Here is a 21,628-nt window from a genome sequence, read left to right on the forward strand (position 1 = left end):
TAAAACAAACATCTTCAAAACTCCGTTTGGTTCCAAGATCAATTCAAGGTGCTGTTTTTGATCTTTAAATCCCTATATGGTTTGGAACCAGGGTACCTAAAGACTGTTTCCCCCATATAAACTTACCAGCATACACGAGGTCCTAGTCCAAGTCCCGCTACCATTGGAGGTGCAGTGATGAGAGCACAGGAGACGACCTTTTCAGTGATAGCACCCAGACTTTGGAACACACTGGCTTGGGAAGTTCTCCTGTTCCTCTTTCTGTCCTGTTTTAGGCTTACAGTTGAGATGCATTTGTTTCTGCGAGTATCTGGTTTAGGTGGTGCTTGGAAGTTTGTTCCTGGGATTGTGTTTTACTGATTATTGCTGCTGACATTGTATTTTGTAATGCTCCATTTTATTTATTTGTTGATTTATTTGTTCTGTTGCAATATTTTATTATTTATACCATATGATTTTAGACTGCTGACCACCTTAGATGGCTCAATGGGACAGAAAGGATTAAAATATTTTAATAAATAAAAATAATAGTGTTCAATTGTCCCATGCAGTACCCTCCATTCACCTGGCCTCCTCAAAGACAGAAAAAGTGAATGCAAATGCATGCTCCCTAAAGTAATATATGTAGCAGTGGCTGCATTTTAGTGTAGTGTGTATACATGGGCTGTGAGCATGGCGTGCTGTGAATGTGTTGACACTATGCTGCCATATAGAGATCTGTCCCTTAATAAAAAACATAATTCGTCAGAATTGTCTGTCTTCCAGCAGTTCAGACAGAGCGAGGATTTTATGCTAGCTCAGCTGGATAAGTGACCCGTTTTTTTTTTAACGGACTAGCAGGCAAACCTCCTGTCTACATTTATCATTTTCTTATCTATATAGCTAAAGAGATTTGTCAAAGTAACAGCAATTAAGATAACCTAGATGAGGTAAGACTTTCCTTCTTTATTTAAGGAACTAAGGGGGAAGAAAATATAAATAGCTTATCTTTTTTTTTTATTGCAAAAAGCTGACATGGAAAATTGAGTTTTAAAGATTACAACGGATGAGAGCTTTCTGATTGGGAGAGATAAGAAATCTTTTTGATTTACAAGACTTTTGTGTAATATATATAAGGGACTATTTTTTCTGATCTACTTTTTTTGTTGTTGTTGTTGACGAATCTGCTCATTCTCTCTGCTACTAGTTATTTGAACGCTGTGAACTAAAAGCTGTTTTTGCACTTCTGGACATTTAAGAGATAAGGACTGTCTAGCGTGTGACGTTAGTTGGTTGGAAAGATTAACTCCTTTGTAACTGGATAAAGAAATAAACTGCTCTTTGCTTGGGACATTGAAAATTGAAGGAGTTTTGTTCTTTTGGTTTTAAGAATGGCAATTAAGAAGATCATGGATGTACAAGAAGGGACTTTATTTCTAGACATGCTTCAGAAAATAATGGATGGGATTAACTCAATAAAACAAGAACTGAGAAATAATAGACAAGCGTGGAGAACTGAATTTCATGAAATGAGACAGGAGCTGAAAGAAACTCAGGATTCTATGAGAAAGGAGAATAAAGATAGATCTGGAAAACAAAAAAAGGATGAAAGAGAAATTAAAGGCAAGGTTCAATCTATGGAGATTGGCTTAAATATGGACATGAAAAAAGATTTGGATTTCCTGGTTGTGACGGATCCTGGAGATAAATATTACAGTTTGGAATACAGCGCTGTCTCTGAAGGAATTGAAGAGATTGGAGATAAAGATATTATCGGTTCAAAAAAATTCCTGGACTGGAAGGATTTGATGGAACTTGAAATGGAGAAAGTTAATAGAATTAATCCCTGTTTTGTGTCAATGGAAAAACCTTCAAGAAATGTACTAGTGTATCATGTGGAAAAGAGGAGCAGAGATGCGGCTTTGAAACAATACTTCAGTGTTACGTTTGGATTTGATGGTAAGAAAATATCTGTGATGGAGGAAATTCCTATCAGACTTTTATTATATGACTATGACAGCAAGATTTTTGGGTGCGTAAAGATGGAAGATGGACCCAATATGGATAATGACAGAAGAGCGATTTGAAACTACTGGACTCAGTAGATTTGATGAGTTGGATTAATTGACATGTTTATTTAGAAAAAAAATTGATTGACATATATCTCAAGGATTGGAAACTTCTCTTTGACTTTTTGTGGAAGATTAAAATGGTATGTTGTTAATGAGATTTGAAACCAACTAAGATAACTGCTGGAGGAAGGTGATTTTATAATCTATTAAGAGATAGGTCTGTTATATATTATAGATTTATAGTTGAATTATAGTGTTTTGAAATTACTGGATTTAGTAGATTTGATGAGCTGCATTAATTGGCATGTTTATTTAGAAAAAAAATTGATTGATATATATCTCAAGGATTGGAAACTTCTCTTTGACTTTTTGTGGAATATTAAAATGATATGATGTTAATGAGATTTGAAACCAACTAAGATAACCGCTGGAGGAAGGTGATTTTATAATCTATTAAGAGATAGGTTTGTTATATATTATAGATTTATAGCTGAACTATGACAAATCGGAAGTCAATATTTTTATATATATGTATTTTTTTTGTATTGTATTAGTTATTGATTTGTGCTGCTTTCTTTTTGTATTATTTTGGTTTTGAAAATTAGAATAAAAATTAATTGAAAAAATAAATAAAAAACATAAGGAAGTGATTGGCATCATTTTATATAATGCATTGGACAAAGACTGCACACTTGTGTGCTGGCTGATTCTAGGTGTCACTATGTAGACAATGAAGTTAGTCCCAGCATAGCTCCTTCAGTTCTATGACTTCCTGCCAGTTCTTCCCAGATTGCCTCTCAACCACATGCCAGCTAGCTGTTGCCCTAGGCAGGCACAGAGGCGCTGAGGATATCACATGCTAGAGCACATCCTTTCTCCAGACAGGCCAGGGCACATTTCCTTCAGCCTTAACTTTGTAGAATAAGATATGCTTTGTCTATATAGAAACACCACTTCCCCCAGTTCCTCATATGATGAAGAAAACTGCACTCTGCAGTTGCTCAGGGGCCTTTTCCCAACTGTTCTCACATAATTTATGTATGTATTACTCCAAGTGTGGTTTATAAATAGAAATATAATTAAAAGCAGAATCACTACAAAAACTTTTTTCTAAAATACTACAAATGTTTCAGAATTGGCCCTGGTGTTGACAGCCACATGCTAAAACTGAGCCCTGGCACACATTTACCTTCGTTCAAAAAGTAAAATCTGGCCCTCAATGTTAAAAAAGTTTTTAAAAATCACTTTGCTCCCTTTGAGAGGGAGAGGAAATTAAATGAGTACTGGATTTAAGGTGCCAGCATTTATTCTCTCTGCCCCACCCCCCATGTCTTTGTAGTGGGAATAACAAGAGATAAAACTGTAAACAAAGAAGAGGTGATTATTATTGTCATTATTATTAATATTAATAATATTTGTTATTGATAATTATATTATGAATTAAAATAACATATTAACAATAAATTGTTGATCATAAACACGATATATTTATTTGATTAATACTATATTATGATATGAATTATATGACAATGTTACATAATATAGCATATTAGCAATATATCATCATTATTTTGGAAACCCAACGGCCCTATGCAAAGAAGCGCCCCTCGACTCCCCCTCTGCGTCCAGCCTCTTCTGTTTTGTAAGCCGTCCTCAGCGGCCGCTTTGGATCCCGCCGCGGTGCATTGTGGTAGTGGGGGGATAAGATGGCGGCGGGTGCCGCTGCCCTCAACTGGAGGCGGGTTTCTTCCTTCACGGGGCCGGTGCCTCGATCCCGGCACGGACATCGCGCCGTGGCGATCCGCGAGCTGGTCATCATCTTCGGCGGCGGCAACGAAGGCATCGCCGATGAGCTGCATGTGTACAACACTGGTACGGGGTGTGGGAAGGAGAAAGAGAGAGGCAGGCGGGCAAGCAAGACTGGTTCAGATGGCTGGGCTGGGGCGCTGCCCGCTTCGGACTTGCGAGGCAGCCAGGCACCTGGTGCTGCTTTGCCGTCGCCAGCCTACCATCATCAACTCGCAGCCGGAATCGGCCTGTGGCCAGCTCCGGGCGAGATCAGTATGTCAACGAGGAGAGCCCCAAAGAACGTGGCATCTTAAAGACGGAGTAGAGCCTTATGCTACAACAATCGTTTCTTGCTCATTAAAGCTTCAGTCATAATAATAATTACATATTATTAATAATAATATCTATTCCTTCTTAAGATGCCACAAGACTCGATCTGTTTGCTGTAATGATTCGGATACGCCTCTGGCATGTGTCAAAGAAAAAAGAGGCACCTGGGCGCTTTGAACTCGAAGGACTTTACATTTAAAGCAGTATGCTACCACTTTAATAGTCATGGCTTCCCTAGAGAATCCTGGGAACTGTAGCTTGGTAAGGGTGCTGAGAGTTGTTAGGAGTTTGTTTATTTACTATATCTGTTTCCCTCTGCTTATTACCCAAAATAGATTTCAGAGCAGAGAAGCTGTGTGAGTGGGGAGTAATATGAGGATAATGAGGTACTCTTAAGATTATCCCTAACCCTGTTTATCTGGCCGCAAAGCTTTCTAAGATTTGTGTGTCTGCTTGCATATGTTTGATCCAAGATAGCTGGCTTAGCTGAGGAAATACATTTGAGTGATTGGTATTTTTACTTTAGCCTTCTGGATCCTCTAATTTCTAAATTACCTTCCAACAAAGGAAAGAAAGAATTGAATATTTAGTTATACTGTCAATTAGACTTTCTAGACAAGAAAGAGTTAAACTTCTGTTTGAAAATACAGGATCTAAAACACATGGTTAAAGTGTTAATTAATGTAGCATCAGTTACCATTGTTAAAAAGGTGTCTTCATTCTAGTATTTAATGTTTAAATCTAACTTTTGGCATCTTGTTCAGTAATAAAAATACTAACAGAGCGATCCAACTCAAGGGAAGCTGGTGGAAAGGGTGCCAGCAGAAGAGGAGCTGGTGGGAAAGTCTGCAGCATCCAATAGCCATTCAGGAGCCTCCGGGCTGACTGAACGTGGACTCAACCGGGAGCTGCACATGGAGACTGGAAAGTAATTGCTGGCTCTATGAATACCCCTACTGGGGTATAAGAGCTCTCCGTAGACTTCCATTGTAATTATTTTCTTTTTTCCAGTGTAATTTTGGCCTGGATTGGGACCTGCAGGAGCACACCAAACATGAGTTGGATGTTGCCCAAGTCCTCTCCCTTCAGCCCCTTCTCTGACCCCCCCCCTGAATACCCCTTTTTCAGGCCTTCTGCGGGCTGAGCTTCCCTGGCGGACTCCAGCTGAGCTGGCAGGGTCCCAACTCTGCTGCAGCTGAGCCCCGGGACCCAGCCAGCTGAGCTGGGGGTCTGCCATATCCACCTCCCCTCAGCCTGGCATAAATAGCAGTTGGATTGCTCCCTGAACTGCATTTTCAAGCATCTGGTCTGGTCACAGAATTTTTTTTGAGTGTGCATGTGTGTTTTAATTTAGCTACAAACCAATGGTTTCTTCCTGCCGTTAGAGGAGATATCCCACCAGGTTGTGCAGCCCATGGATTTGTCTGTGATGGAACCAGAATACTAGTATTTGGAGGAATGGTTGAATATGGAAGATACAGTAATGACTTATATGAATTACAGGTATGGTATAACTTAAGCACACTTATCTAGCTGTGAAGAAACAAATACAACCTGTTATATTCGACTAATAGGGTGAGAGTGCTAGGATAATGTATAATGTATAATGTAACTATAAATGTCCCAGGTAAGTGTATGTATAGGATTGCACTGCGTGTATGTTATATTTTTAGCAGCTATCTATTTTTCACATGTTAAAAATGAATGCACAGTGTTTGACAACATATGCTTGATAAATGGTACACACAGCTACAGACTGCTCCCACTACCATGTGTTCATTTGGGATTTATGTGAATTAGCTGTCAAGGATTTATCCTCTACCCATCTATCTGGAAGTAAGCCCTATTCTACTCAGTGGAGCTTGCCTCTGAGTAGAAATGTAAAGGACTGCACTGTTAATTGTTGAAAATGTTCTTATACTGCCCTTCATCTTTTGAGTTTCAGGGGAGTATACAACAAGTAATCATAACAAAAATACAATAATAAAACAGGAAGTAAAATCTATGAAATTAACTACCAGCAGATTAAAACGCCTGGTAACAAAGATGGCTTTTTCCTGGTCCTGAAAATATTGTAAAGTTTCTGGCAGGCAAACTTAGCTGGGGAAGCTTTTCTGTATGCTGGACACCACCATTGAAAAATTCCCCTGTCACAATTTTATTATTTATTATTTATTTTATTTATTAAACTTATATCCCACCCTTACTCCCAGAAGGAATCCAGGGCGGCAAATCAAAACACTAAACGCACTTTAAAACATCTTAAAAACAAAATATTTTAAAACATATTAAAACAAAATATCTTTAAAAACATATTAAAAGCAAACATCCTAAACGTCTTAAAACAACAACTTTAAAATATCTTAAAAAGCAATTCTAGCACAGATGCAGATGCTGAAGATAAAATAAGCAAAATCTTAGATCATAAAAAAGGAAGGGGAAAACCCTTGGGTACTGTAAAGCAGGATTATATATGACAACATTTAACTAGAGATTTCTGTGGTATGTAACGTTATATCATGATTATTAAAATAGCTTAAAAAAACACTGTAGCCACAAAACATCTTAGTTTTTTGTTTTATGTGGAAGTAAGCCATATTGATTCTACTTAACAGCTAATTCCTAAGGCTCCACTCATGAAAAGTGCCTGTGCCTGATCTGAGGTGATTCTGACCTGCACCACTACCCACACAATTCAGGAGAGCCCCTGACCGTAAACTTGGCCCTCAGGAGATGCAGGGGATTACAGGGGGAGGAGGATTGAGACAGTCCCTTTCCCTCAATCCCTTTCCACAAGCATTTCTTCGTGTCTAAGCCACTAATTGTAACTTGTGAGTGGACACGTTTTCTTAACACTCTCCTGTTCTGTTTTCAAGGCAAGTCGATGGCTGTGGAAAAAAATGAGACCTCAGCACCCGTCAACAGGCTTGCCCCCTTGTCCTCGCCTAGGCCACAGCTTTTCTCTGTATGGTAACAAATGTTACTTGTTTGGTGGGTTGGCAAATGAGAGTGAAGACTCAAACAATAACATTCCCAGGTACGCTGATGAAACCGGAACAGAATATTTAGAATTACTTGTTTGGCTCTTCTAATATTTGAACAGTTAAAAGGAGGGAAACAGTTCTGTGGCAACAGGATTAGAATGTTGTGTACCTGAATTACACTGAAAGGGGAGTATGTGTTAACTTCCCTCAGAATTGATGACGAAGATCAGCAACCAGCTCTTGAAATTTGATCACCCTGAATTCCAGGAATTTGGATTATGTACGTTTGCTGTTTGGAAACAAAAAAAAGTGCTCATTCATCAGTTAGTGTTACGAATGTTAATGTTAAAGCTTTGTTACTGAAACTTCCTTATAACAAATATAGTGTAACAATGGCTTTGGAAGGTTGCGTTAATCAAATAAAAACATTAATGCTATAGAAACTCTTCTAACCATAATTTGTAAAATCTCAAAACCTATTAGTTTCTCTTGAACATCCCAAGGTACAGCATTTTTGTATATATTTCAATTTGGAAGATAGGTAAATTAGCTGGACTGGAAGCCTAACCTAACCCAAAAGCTCAGGGTGGGTAACATGTTAATAATTCTACTTTGCCCTTTCCTTTCCCTGGCCACCCAAAGCCAGCTCAAATAAGAATGTCTTACAATGCTTCTGGAAGATGCACAGGGTTGTATCTGGCTAAGTCACATTCTGTGTAGACCCACTGAAATCAATGGACTTAAAGTCAGTCAAGACTAACATCCATTGATTTCAGTGGATAAACATAGAGCTGTGATACAACCCACAAATTGGCTTTGGCAGGTCTCTGGGAGAAGAGAACTCCAAAGTAATGTGATATCTCTTTAGCTCTCTGTCATATCTAGCTGGCCCTGCAAAAAGACATACAATTTGGCCAGCAGACAATGTTGTAAAAACAGTAGTATGTCGATGAGCTAAGGTTTCCTCACAGTAGTTCCAGATATAATTCAGTGTTCCTTTTCTATATCTCTTCATGCCCTAGATATTTGAATGATTTCTATGAACTGGAGTTACAGCATGGGTCAGGAGTCATGGGATGGAGCATTCCAGTGACCAAAGGAGTGCTGCCTTCACCCCGAGAATCTCACACAGCTGTTATATACTGTAGAAAAGACTCAGGAAATCCAAAGATGTTTATTTTTGGAGGGATGTCTGGCTGTCGACTTAATGACTTTTGGGAGCTTGACATAGGTGAGTATAGTTAAGTGGCAAGTGAAGTTTTGTGTTTTTCCACACTGAAGACTGACTTATTCTGAAGGATTTATAATTTTAATTGCAGTGTGTGAGAACCTGTGGAACACATTGACTTCACCTTAGGGCTGTTTCACACAGCACACAGCAGCACATCAAAGTATTTACTATACATTCTGAACAAAGCTGTATCCAGTCCTGGGTCTTTGTTGGGTGTACATGTGCGATATCATATATTTTTCAAACACCTGTTTGCTGCATTAAGATGTAATATTTTAGGTATGCACTTTAAAAAAAAATGTGTGGAGGGCCCTTTTTAGTGGGATTTATAATGCTGCATTTAATTGTCAAGAATGTGGTAAAATATTCAGCAATTCTCTTACAATGAATAGTCCATGCAGTGCATTTTTAAATCCTTGTTCGCTGCCTTAGATAATTAAAAATGAAATAGCCTTGATTGAAGTTTTGATGGAGGTTGTAAAGGCTTTATCCTAAAACTCTAGTTGCACTTGCAGAAACAATGCTTAGAATCTATCTTGTCAGCATGCCACAAGGTACATTACTCAAGAATTATAGGCAGATTAGAGGTGGTGCAGATATTTTGGTCCATGTGCTGTCCTCATAACTTGGAAGCATTTACATGAGCAGGAGGTCTGTGAAAGTCAAAGCCTCTCCCTGAAGATCCTTGTTGAGAGATAATGAGCCAGTGAAAAATTAACAATATTTTGTTTTGCTGTCGTCTTCCATAAACATGGCTTGAGAGCAAATGAGCTTCAGTCCTGAAACGTCTGTGGAAGATCATAGATTTCCACGGCACCTGAAATTGAAAAGAAATGTCACTATTTAAAATGTAATTTTATTAAATATCTACAAATACTGTACTTGATATATCTACAGTTCACTAAATAAATAATATTTAGTACCTGCATGCATGTATTTCAAAAGACTTGTCTCATCTTTCTCAAAACTATTCACTCCTAGCATCTATGTACAGTTTCCTAAAATATGTAAAATGACATGTACATGCTTGTTGGGTGTAGACATAAATGTTCAAGGAAGTAATCCCCAATATATGCTTTCTCTCTCTTTTTTTCCTTGATAGAAACAATGACTTGGTCGAAACCAGAAACTAAAGGGACAGTGCCACTTCCCCGTAGTCTCCATACAGCCAATGTAATAGGAAACAAGTATGTCTGTTGTTAAAAGCTCACCTATAGAAAGGTACACTTAGTAGGAGACTGTTACTCTAGTGTTTGTATTTAGAGATCCTGCCTGTGTCCATCTCTGTGAAATGCAAACAGCTTCAGCCTTATGAAAAGTTCTCCTACAGATTGAGGGACAACTGTGGAAACATATGTATTACTTACATTTTAGTGAATGCCTGGAAACTTTCAACTGTTTTATATTGGGAACATTTAATTTTCCACATTGAGTTACCTGAAATTAATGAGAGAGTCTGTGTCATCGTTTGGATGAAAATAAAATAAAATTAGGCAAGCCCTTCCATCAATATCAAGAGGTGCAGCATTGTAGCTTAGAAACAGGGAAGCTTGGCTTAGCTTGATCATAGTATCTGTGGCTGGATTTGAAAAGGCTTCTGCTAAAAATAATTATAGTATTCCAGTACTTTTTTCTAGTGTATGTTAAAATATTAATACTGATAAATGACCTTTCTTGAAGTTACTTTTTATTAGCTGAAAGAAAATTATGAGATGTGTGGGAAGGAGTGTCTGTTTTAGATAAGAACTTGAATAAGGACATTTGATTGCTAAAGGTGCTATTACTGCCATTTTAACACAGCCACAGCTATATTCAGATATCTGATCCAGTGTACCATGGGAGTTTGGGATTGTGCCAGCTGGTTCCACCTCCCTCCATTGTGCCCACTTGATCCCATCCTCTCAAACATTTACACACTGGGTGTCACATTTCAATAGCTGTCTATAAATGTAGGCCCACCCTATCTTGTGTAGGCCTTGAACCACATCATCTGTAGGCCACTTATGCAAGCATGGCTTCCAATGTGGAAGACCAGAGGAGACCAAGAACAGAATGGGCAGGATCCTGACTTCCCTGACACCATCACTCACTGTATGTTGGATTGAACATCTGACTAGGACATCTGTTTGGGGAATCTGGCCCTCCAGATGTTGTTGGGCTCCAGCTCCATTTTCTTTAATTATTGGCCATGCAGGCTGATCGGAGCTGGAGCCCAACAACATCTGAAAGGCCACATGTTTCTCGCTTCTGCTGTAAATGCTTCTAGCTTAATTAAAACCTGTGTATTCTTTGAGATGACAAATACTTATATTGCCTTACATGGGTAGAATTGTGCATTGCATCTTCCTCTGTACACTCTCTCCCCTCCCCCCATGTGAGGGATTGATTTGTTCTACATCCAGTATTGCTACAGGTGCCTTCCTGCCATTCATGGAATCCTTGCATTTTGTTATGTTATATTGTATGGATACAATCCCATACCCCACTCCATTTTGCCACTGTTAGCCCAGTAGGTTTATGAAAAGTAAATCTGTAAAATGGTTTTGATATGTGGGAATATATTTGTTAAAACATTCCAATGCCTGATAATAGATAGCTACAGACAGCTCTTTACTTATGGTTGCTTCTTATGATGTAAACAGGTTAGGAATACAGTGTCAGTCGATTCCAGCCATCTGGTGAGAGAAATTTTACCATACCTCTTCATTTCCATATTTCCACTTTTAAGCAAGGGCATGATTCAGCTGGCTTTCAGTGTGACAGACGGCTATAAATATTTCATTTCTGAAGCTGATTCAGTGTGCTCCACAGTAGTCAGCCTTGTGATACATGATTATCTGTAACTACCTACTGTTTCTGAGAAAGGTTTTAGATTGTGTTTTGTAAAAACACTAATAATTTTGATAGTTGACAACTACTGTTTTAATTTTAGGAAAACTTATCGCTGGGATCCCATATAACTATGATTTTTGAATTATATGTAGAAATAGTGGATTCTCATTGGATCAGTGAAATCTGATTTTCTTGTAGCTGGTGTTTCAGCACAGTCCTACTTATAGTAGACACATGAAATACACTAGAGGGAAGGTGTGCTGCAGTTTGAGGTTCTTTCCTGCAGAAAGTTCATCTATATAGTTCTTTTTGTTTTTTTGAAGGATAATTCATGATGAACCACTGGGAAAGATGGTAGAGCTGGTAGTCCAAGACCCTTTCAAGGATATATTGTAGTAACTTGATCTGGCTTCCTGCAGACAGGGATTAGCTGTCCTATCCAGATTTGATTTCACTCTACCCTCCAAACATTGTGGTAGTTTTCATTTATGTTTTTAAAAGACATCCATTGTCTATCTGTTCTGCTTGTGACTCTGTCAGGCACTTTCCCAGAGGAAAAAACAAAATAATCTTCCTTTTCTTTCAAGATTAGGCTATAGAGAAATAATATGAATGAAATTTAAATGTTAGTATTTTCAGTACAGTTTTTAAAATGACTGGTTATCATTGTGTGTGTATTTTAATAACTTCCTTAAAACCTAAAGATAATGCTTATGATTTAGCAAGCAAGCAGCCTTTTCCCTACATTACAGGCTGTTTTAAATTCTGTAAGCAGCCTCCACTAGCCTCTGTCACTTGTAGTCCAAAACATCTGGAGGGCACTTTGTTGGCAAAGGCTGCTCTAGAGCCGCTTCAAAAGCAGTTAACAATATGGAATGGGGGAGGGGGGATGAATCAAGTTCCAATTAGTAAAGGCAAGGGAAACATAATTGTTGTTGTTAAAATAGTCTGAGAAACTAATGTAGCAAAAAGAAGCCTTAGAAAATAAATTAGCTTGTCTCTTCCCACATCACCCTTATATTTGCAGAATGTACATTTTTGGTGGATGGGTTCCACAGAGCACAGATGATAATCTGTCTTCTCAAGATGGAGAATGGAAATGTACTGGCTCATTTTCTTACCTAAACTTAGGTTAGTATTCATTTGCTTTTGTTGTTAATTTACTGAGCAAGCTTCTATACCAATTGTGCTAGGGAGAAGGGGATATGCTGTCACTGTGCTGGCAGAATAGCCACCATATTGCATACTTTATACAGTCTATGGTGGCTCCCATTCCTGTAATTGCCACAGATGCAGCAGGAACTTGGAGGCTCAGCCCCAGAGTGTGTCCTTTGGAGTCCTTTGTCCTTTGCTCTGTCCACCATGCTCCACTGTCAGGCCTCCAAGCTCATACATGTGACTGCCTCTTCTTGCTTTCCCTTGCCTCTCTGGACCATGTTACACAGGTGAGCCAGAAGGCCACTTTGCTCTGGACTAAGGTGGGGAGCCCTGAGGGAAAGAGGTTGGAGTGAGGGTTTGTCTCTGCTGCCTCCTTGTGGATTTCAATTCCAGTGGGAACCATGTGACACTTATTGTCATATTTCTGAAAGGGGAAAAGCGCCATGGGGGCATTGGGAAGGCACCTTAGAAACATCTCTCTCGGACTTATTCTGAGTAAACATACATGGGATCAGGCCGAAGGGCCGTAAGAATAGAAGATCTGCATGTGTGTGGATGGATGGATGGATGGGGTTTGTGTGTTTGAGAAAGAGAGTAAAGGGAAGAAAGGGAGAGAGAAGGGGTGGCAGAGAGAAAAGAGGTGTACCTGTCCACTTAAGCCCTAGCCCTACGCAGCAGTGGTATATGTCTCCTGATCACTTCCCTCTGTGATAAAACTGCCCTATACTTAAAAATGGTTGCCTTGTCTGCACCCTACTATTCAGCTCAGCTCAGATGGGAAGGAGGAAAAATACACAACCAAACAATACAAAAATGGAGTAAAAATGGCAAGCCTTTCCAGCATCCTTGGAAACTCCAGCAGTGTTCACCAATCTGGAGCAATGCCCACGTTCTGTCCATGTATGGCGGGAACAAATGAACTCAGGTTAATGGGGACATATCTGAAGTCAATGGAAGGGAAATTCCCTGCATCAGAATTGATGTAATATTGTGCTGTTGACAGGGATATGTGGTTGTTGATTGAGGGAATATAGGATGTGATACTTGTCTGCTGCCCATGACTGCACCCTATTTTAGCTATTCCGCTCGCATGTCTTTGCTGGTGGAACAGTTTCACCAGCAGATTGTCCCACAAGCACATCTTGTCATGGCAGTGGTGCATCTTGCTTCTGCCAAATCCTATGGCTCCTCTGGTGGAGTTAAATGCTCAGGTTTCTTCAAAGGGAAAGAAGCAAACACATTTTTAAAAAATACTTGGAGTTGTAACCAATTTTAGATGAACAATTGCTCTTCAGTTTATTTGTTTTATAATAAACCATGTCTGTCTTGGTTTTGTCATATAATCAGTCAGGGGCACAAAATTTCTTCAAAAACCAGCAGCGTCTATCCTGTGCATGTGAATGATGCAATCAGAAATCATCCATACAGTTTCCTTGGATTCCTACCTAAAATTCAGAATTTACAGTAGAAAAATTGGCCAATTTGCATTTTATTGTAACAAAAACTGTGCAGAGACTTGTCTTTGAACTTTATATCTGCTCATATCTGTTATATAGATAGGTAATTCTAAGTGATGTTGTGCATTAGTAAATATAGTGTTAAGTGTTGAAAAACATTCTATGTTCAAACACTGATTTTGGTCATCTGTTTTATTTACCAGATACCACAGAATGGATGAGTCTAATCTCAGATTGCCTAGAAGACAAAAATAACTTGTTGCCAGGCCCAAGAGCTGGCCACTGTGCTGTCATAGTTGGCACTCGCCTGTATATATGGAGTGGCAGAGATGGATACCGAAAAGCTTGGAACAATCAAGTTTGCTGCAAGGATCTTTGGTATCTAGATACTGGTGAGTTAACCAGTTAATACTTTTCAATAATATTACACATGGTCATTATAGCTTATTTAACTCTTACATCCATTTATTTATTTATTTATTTTGAAACTTTCAAAAACACCATTATTGTACATCTGAAATGTTTAAGAACCATCCTTCTTCTGAACCTTCACATTTAGGGTTGATTTTAACTTAATATTCCCAAATCCCAAACCATGGTTTGGATTGGGAAAATGGCATAGGCTTGCATGCTCCTCCCCCCCTCTGATTCTCTTCCTCCTTTTTTTGTTTTTGCCATCACATCCAAACTGGCTAGCACAGAGGTTGCATGAGCTGTGAATTGCTTCTGAATTAGACATAGAGGCTTATTTCAAGCTGTGGTTTCAGTCACTGGTTTAGAGAAAACTAAGGCTTGCTCAGACAAGGAACAGGGGGATCTGAATATATGAGGGAAAAGCAGAGGAGGGATTACTTGAATCCATAGCTGATCACATTGACTGGTGGAGTAGGAATCTTATATTGAACTGGCTCTTTGGGTGATATGTGGCCTTAATGGCATGAAGCACAATGCAGTGCATGTCTCTCTCAGAGTTAATTGGTGCTTACTTTCTTGTAAGTATGCACTGGTCCTAGTCCTTTTAGTTGTTCTTGTTAATATACTGATTTTCTTATATAAACGAAGTGCTGTACTATTAAAAAGATTAAAACACCAATGCATAAAACACTAAATTAAATAGCTCAAAGTATAGATTCTGTGAGGATATAGAAGCAAACCTTACAGTATCCTATTCCTATAATACCATTTGTTTTGTATCTTGTTCGTTCCATTCTTACAAAATTCATACAGAATAATATACTGAAAACAGAAAAGAATTAACTTTGCAATACACTAAATGCATTTTCTTAATTATATATGAGCACTTAGGTGCTATGTGCCAAGCAGTGTTCAGCAACAAGACTGGATAGGCAGTTATGTAGGCCAGAGCTCAGAAGCAAAGGATCAAGTCAGTTCTCTCCTTCCTTTGTATCGCATGCAACCACCAGCTCAGCCACAGCTGACTTTGACTGGGATTTTTGTCTACTCTGGGAAGAAGAGAGGAAATGTGTAAATGGTGCAACCTTGCTGTTTCTGGCAGTCCAGAAGCCAGATTTGACAAGACTGGCTGTGACCAAAGATTACTTCTATCTCTCACAAGCAAGTTATAGGCAACCTGGTGGCTGTTTGTGACTGGACTGGTTGCTAGGTGGCTAATTGCCTATCACTTTTGTAGGGAACCTCTGTCATGCCTGATTTACAATTTTCATGTGTGCATATGCTCCCCAAAGTGAGTTCTCAGACCCGAAAGAGATGTTTCTATAGTCGGGCAGACAAAACCATGAACTGGCGAACATCCTAATAAGCCTTCCTGGATTTCTTTAGTTTGTTCAGTATCAGTTTTAATGAGACACGTGCAATCCTACCAGTGCATTTTATTGCCAAAATGACGGAGAAGGTTGGGGTCATAGATAGAAACTGGTGCAAAAATGTATTTTTGGCTTTGCTTGACAACTTGTGAGAATGAAGCCTTTTTAGGTATCATATTATATAAATAAACATTTTGTTGAAAAATCATAAGCTGCCCTAAAAACCTACATCCTAACAATAATGAGAGCTCACTGTTCTCCTTTTAAGAGAAACCACCAGCTCCATCACAGGTACAGCTGATCAGAGCTACTACTAATTCTTTCCAAGTTAAATGGGATGAAGTTCCTACCGTTGAAGGGTATCTTCTTCAGTTAAATTTGGACATGCCATCACCTGTTGCAGCTGAAATACCTATTAATATGGCACCTGAGGCACCATCACCAACTGTGCAAGGTACAACTGTGCAAGGCCCATTTTAGAAAAAATGTTTATAAGTAATATGGGCAATATGATTGCAAGGTTTTTCTTTCAAAGGGGTGAAGTGTGTTATTTTTTTGAAGCAACTTGAAAGTATTTTTTTTCTATAGCTCCAAATGCTCTTTTGAGATAGGAAAAGGGACCAGTGGTGATTGGGCAGTTCTCTGATTACCTCTGTGCTTTCTCTATCAGATTAGATTCCAAGGATAGTACATAGGGATAAGATGACGTAACCACTGTGTCACCCTTATAAGTAGAACCAGGGCTGTGGAGTCGGTATGTCAAACCTTCGACTCCGACTCCTCTATTTTTCTATTGTCTGACTCTGACTCCTTCATAAATGGCAAGTGTATATTAATTTATTAATAAATTAATATTAATATTAAAATATTAATTTTATTTTGAAGTCGGAGTCAATACATTTCTTCCGACCCCACCCAAAATTGCTTCCGACTCCACGACTCTGACTCTGACTCCACAGCCCTGAGTAGAACAGTAGAGAGCCAGTGTGGTGTAGTGGTTAAAGTGTTGGACTAGGACCTGGGAGACCAGGGTTCAAATCCCCACTCTGCCAGGAAGCGCACTGGGTGACTTTGAGCTAGTCAATGCCTCTTAGCCTACCCTACCTGTTTGGGGATTAAATGAGGAAGGGGAGAGCCATGTATACCACCTTGAGTTCCTTGGAGAAAAGGTGGGATATAAATGCAGTAAATAATAATAAAAACAAATAGAGCAGGAATCTGGCTTCCACAGTTTCAATTTGGCATGGGGAAAAGAGAGAAGATACTGATGCTTTTGTTTTTCATACCTCATAAATGTGAGGGAAGAACCTGCATCCTGCAACAACCACAAAAAAGTGAAAAGAGCATGCAAGAAAAATTAATAGAATGTCCTATTTATAAAACCCCTGACTGACCAACAAGTTGTCAGCAGTACTCTTCTTCGGAGAAACATCATGAGATTAGAACTGAGAACTCTTGTTTGGAAATTAACTTGAACATTTTGACTAGGGCATATTGATGCCTCACTAAATCCAGACAAGATGGATGTACTGTTGGCTGGGGTACCAGCTGATACAATTAGTCCTCTGTTGGATGGAGGTGTACTTCATCTTAAGAGGCAGGTTGAGCATGCTCCTTGATCTGTCACTACTTTTGGATGCCCAGTTGGCAGTGGTGTCTAAGAATGCTTTTAATCAGTTTTGGCTGGTATGCTTATGGCGCCTTTTCCTTGAAAAGTAGTTGTTCAAGCTTAAGTAGCCAGACCATGATCATGCAAGACTCAGTAACCTGTAGATTGGACTACTCTGACACACTTTACATAGGATGTCTGTAAAGTATCTAGGATTTGTTGTGGTTGATTTCAGCGTTGCCCTTTGTTGTCTCATAACTGATCCTTGTCCATTCCATCAGCACAAGAGTTTTCTCCTTCCAGAATTACACATTTGAACTCCCTGGCCCCTTAATCTACTGTTAATGTTTGCAATTGTGCATTGCTCAGTCTAGTAAACTTGAAGGGATGTGTTAAAAAAAGTGGGATGAAGACAAACCCTGAGATGAATATGAATTTTCCTTTCAACAAGCTCTTCTATGGGGACTTCATCATAGTGTTCCTCTACTGCAACTCCTGGCTTCAAGGAATCCCCTTTGAATCCTTCTACTTCAACACAATCTGTTATTGTCTAATGCAAATATAGCCAGCACTCTGGAATTTAAATGTTCCTGCTTTAAGATAAGCTGACCATTCTGTGTGAAATAATCAGTGACAGAGCAAGGATGTATATTATATGTTTCATTTTTGAATATGTTATCATGAGAAATGGAGGTTTTGACACTAGGTTAGTATTCGTGTATTTCTGATAGTGATGTGGAACGAAACTGAGTTTGTGTGACAACTAAATAGAATAATAAACTTCAGAGCACCTACAAGCTTTATTTATTTTATTTATTAATTTTTTATTCCGCCCAGAAGGAGCCCGGAATCTGTGAGATTCTGTTGTTGAGCACTTTTACATTTATATGAAAGATGGTTCTTCTCTGCAGCAAAACCTGCAATTAATGAATATTGTCCTTCCCCCAGGAATTAAGCTAGATCTCCACAGCCAAACTCTCAGTAAAGCCCCAAACAATGTAAGTATTGTGAAGATTATTAATAAGGTTTTTCTAAGTATTCTTGATAGAAGTATACAGTATTTTCCTAACAATCCTTGCTAGTTTGTCCTTCTAAGGCTGTAGCCAACAGCTAATGGTTTTGCCCCTCACAGCCCAGAATAAAGTCACAAGCCATTGGATTAAACCAAGTCATGACTTGCTAAAAAATTGCTGATCTGGAAAAGGAGTCCTTTGGCTGTGGCAGTTCCTTGACGGGAATAGCCTGGGCACAGTGATCCACATTCTAATAACCTCCCATCTGGATTAATGTCACGTGCTCTATTTGAAGGGCCGCATTCCCTTCTGGCTACCTTTGAAGACTACTCGGAAACTGCAGCTAGTGCAAAATGTGCTGGCCTGTCTTTTGAGTGATTTCGCCAGTCAGCACCATATTACAGTACTTTCTAAAGCTCCTTAATGACTGCCAATATGTTTCTGGGCCAAATTCAAGGTTTTACAGATGATGTATAAAGCCCTAAACAACTGGGACCAATCTACTTGAGGTAGTGCCTTTCCTTTTATTCTTCATCTTGGGAGTTAAGATTTGTGGGGGACGCCCTCCACAGAGTTCTATTACTGGGAACTATACATCTGGTGTGGAGAGAAGGGTGGGATTTTCTGTTTGGCACCCTGGCTTTGGAACTCAAATTCCCCCCCCGACATTCACTCAGGCTTATGACTGTATACTTAAGATTTTGTTAAATGCTTTTCTTACGATATTTGCTGCTGTATTGTATTTTATGAGAATGATTGTGTTTCATGGCGTTGTATTGACAGAGATCATTGGATGTTGGGTGGGATATGAATAGACTAAATAAATATTTATCTACTTTACCCCAATCCTCTGGGAAAGTAATGTTTTAGTGAGACATGGGAAGCCTCCTGCTCTTACTCAAGCAAAAGACCTTGCCTTAGGTGGAAGCTTCAGCACAGTGTCTAGTGCTTTTCCTCACCCACACAACTTAAGATGTCCCCAGAAGGCCCTGGGGCCAAATACAGTATGGTCCTCTAGACCTCTCTCTCCCTGGCACTTGGGCTTCTTCTCCAGGCCACACACACCCCAGCTACACCCTCTTTCTTCTTGCCACGCCTCCCACAGGCCTTGTGTCACATCCTCATTGAGTGGTTTTGCTTGGCTGGGATGTGTTGTTGAACTCTGATAATTACTTTTGCTTCCCTGGATGGAGGATTGAGAGGGATGTGTGTTTGTGTGTAAAAACTAGCCTACTATACACCACTGGCACGTAACCCCTATAAGGTTACCCAGAAGGGAATGTGGCCCTTGGGTTGAAAAAGATTCCCCATCCCTGCTGGTCAGGCTTTGTGGGGAGGTCAATGAGCTGGCTAGGCCCCATAATTTAATTTGTACACAGGCTGAAGTGGAAGCAACATTGGCTCCATGCAGTGATTCCTTACTACACAACAAGCCAAGGCACAGTCAAAGGGCCCTCCTTCCCTGTGTGGGCAGCAACAGAGGCATCTGCTGCTGATTCTGGTGTGTGAGACACAGTCTAATGGAAGTGGGCAGTGGAGATACATAAATGGAAAATTCTGCCAAAGCTGTTCTTGCTGTCCCAGAAAGAGTTTTGACTGTGTGGCAGTGGCTGAGGCACATCGCAATGAGGGATTCCCTTGGGATTGAGGGCTATGTTGAGAGCCACTATTCTAAACTAATTGCTTATTGTTCTCCCTGTCTAGGTGCAAATTTCCATTTCAGAAACTAAAGGGAAGGTCCCGGAACCTGAAAATTCAGAGAAAAATCATTCCATTTCCAAAGAGTCCGGTGCTCCTTCATGTTTGTCTGCTAGCACTTTAGGTAAAAGAAGCTTACATGGAAGATATAAATGGAAATCTAAATGTGAGGTGCAGCTGGTGATAAGCAGGACAGAAACATTTGCTTGTGCTTTCAGTTTAAAATATGAAAGTCAGCTAAAGCCAGGTTGAATGAAAATAGTATTTACACATGAACAGATGGTTTTGCAGAGGATGTAGTTGGATTTATTATGGGTACAAGAAGTAAAATGGCCAGTTGGCCTAGGATGTAAGAGACCTTTCCCAGCACAAGGCCCCAAGCTCAGAACAAAGTTTCTGTTTAGAGCTCTATACTTCTGATAAGCAATATGAGAAAGTATCAAAGACCTTGATAGGAATTGAGCTGTCATTAAAATCTAGCTGGAATAAATGGCTTTGACATTATGCAATAGATAATATGCAATAGAGCTTGCTTATCTTGTATTTCTGAAAAGCATGCTTTCTCCTGCCCCCTGTCAGAGGTGTAGGGCAAATTCTTGATATTTCAAGAGCAGTTTTTGATGTTTATGCAGAAAGCTAGTGCTCAGGGTCATTAAAATAGTGTAAAAAGAAGAAGAAGAGAGAAACCCTGGTGTGCACACTTAGGCCCATGTGCAAGGCCAGCCAGAGATGGCAGAATAAGGCAGGTGCCTCAGGCAGAGGATGCCGTGGGAAGTAGGAGACAGCAAGAGTAGGCCCCTGGTCGCTCTTCTTGAGCCCTTCTGGGTATTCCCCTCTATTGGAGGACTGATCTCTGTGTTCCGCATGGGCTGCCCCATACCCTGTTGGTGGATGATGCTCTCCTTTTGCCAGTGTTGAATTAAGATTGAACTGCTAGGCCAGTCAGCTCTTGTACATGGAATGGGATAAGGATGCCATCTTGTCCTTTGCCTCAGGGGGCAAAAGGTCTTAAAGCAGAGTCAGGGCTGGCCTGATCTGCATGTGTAATAGATCAAGATGGTAGAATGCATCACGCCACTTCAAGGCAGGTGTGTGTGTGTGTCACATTTTTGAATGCTTCACTGTGTAACAAACACTATCTCTCTACAGTTGGAAAGCTAGCAAAGCAGCAGTTGGGCTAGGCTAGAACCTTTCTCTGCTATGTTATTTTTTGTGGATAAAAAAAAACACTTTTAACATAGAATAGCTTTGAAAATGGTGTCTTACATCTGCAACATGGAGTAGTACAGTGTTCCATGCTTCCACTTCAGGACTGAACCACTTGCATCTGCTGAATATTTTAGACTGGGCCCAAGTCTAAAGGACAAGAGTGGGCCACATCTGTAGAAGGCAAATAGCTTGTAGTTGCCATCTTGTTTGAGGTCATTCTTGCAATATAGTATATGCTTCTCTCTCTCCCCCCCCATATCCACAGATTTCAAATGTAAATGAATTACTTGACTTTGATACAAAAACTTTGACACTTCTGTATAAGGTATCTCCACGCAAAACATGGTAACCCAGCAGGCTTTTAAAATGAGTCATCAAGTACAGAATGGGGCGGTTGTGAACAAGTTCAAAACCTGAACCTGTTTCACATACTGTCATATATATATACTGTATCTAAGATAATCTTAGCTATTATTTATTTTTA

The 21,628-nt window shown here is 39.6% G+C and overlaps 1 protein-coding gene across 6 annotated transcripts in view; it reads left to right on the top strand.

The window, feature by feature from the left end:
- Positions 1-3,741: 3,741 nt before the first annotated feature.
- Positions 3,742-21,628, top strand: part of HCFC2 (host cell factor C2) — a 60,055-nt gene continuing 42,168 nt past the window's right edge. For 3 of the 6 annotated variants that reach the window (XR_009764382.1, XM_061638883.1, XM_061638885.1), the window contains exons 1-10: positions 3,742-3,923; positions 5,524-5,672; positions 7,046-7,206; positions 8,176-8,384; positions 9,487-9,571; positions 12,244-12,347; positions 14,035-14,223; positions 15,884-16,069; positions 18,173-18,222; positions 19,942-20,059. Coding sequence is in view for 5 of the 6 variants with exons in the window: in XM_061638883.1 (XP_061494867.1) it covers positions 3,758-3,923; positions 5,524-5,672; positions 7,046-7,206; positions 8,176-8,384; positions 9,487-9,571; positions 12,244-12,347; positions 14,035-14,223; positions 15,884-16,069; positions 18,173-18,222; positions 19,942-20,059 (1,417 nt within the window). In the remaining variant the exon portion in view is untranslated. Of the gene's footprint in view, positions 3,924-4,504; positions 4,556-4,933; positions 5,159-5,523; positions 5,673-7,045; positions 7,207-8,175; positions 8,385-9,486; positions 9,572-12,243; positions 12,348-14,034; positions 14,224-15,883; positions 16,070-18,172; positions 18,223-19,941; positions 20,060-21,628 lie in introns of those variants that run through there. The other 3 variants (XM_061638886.1, XM_061638887.1, XM_061638888.1) reach the window with 3 other exon arrangements.

Source organism: Rhineura floridana, chromosome 8 (genome assembly GCF_030035675.1).
Source record: "Rhineura floridana isolate rRhiFlo1 chromosome 8, rRhiFlo1.hap2, whole genome shotgun sequence".
Classification (NCBI taxonomy): Eukaryota; Metazoa; Chordata; class Lepidosauria; order Squamata; family Rhineuridae; genus Rhineura; species Rhineura floridana.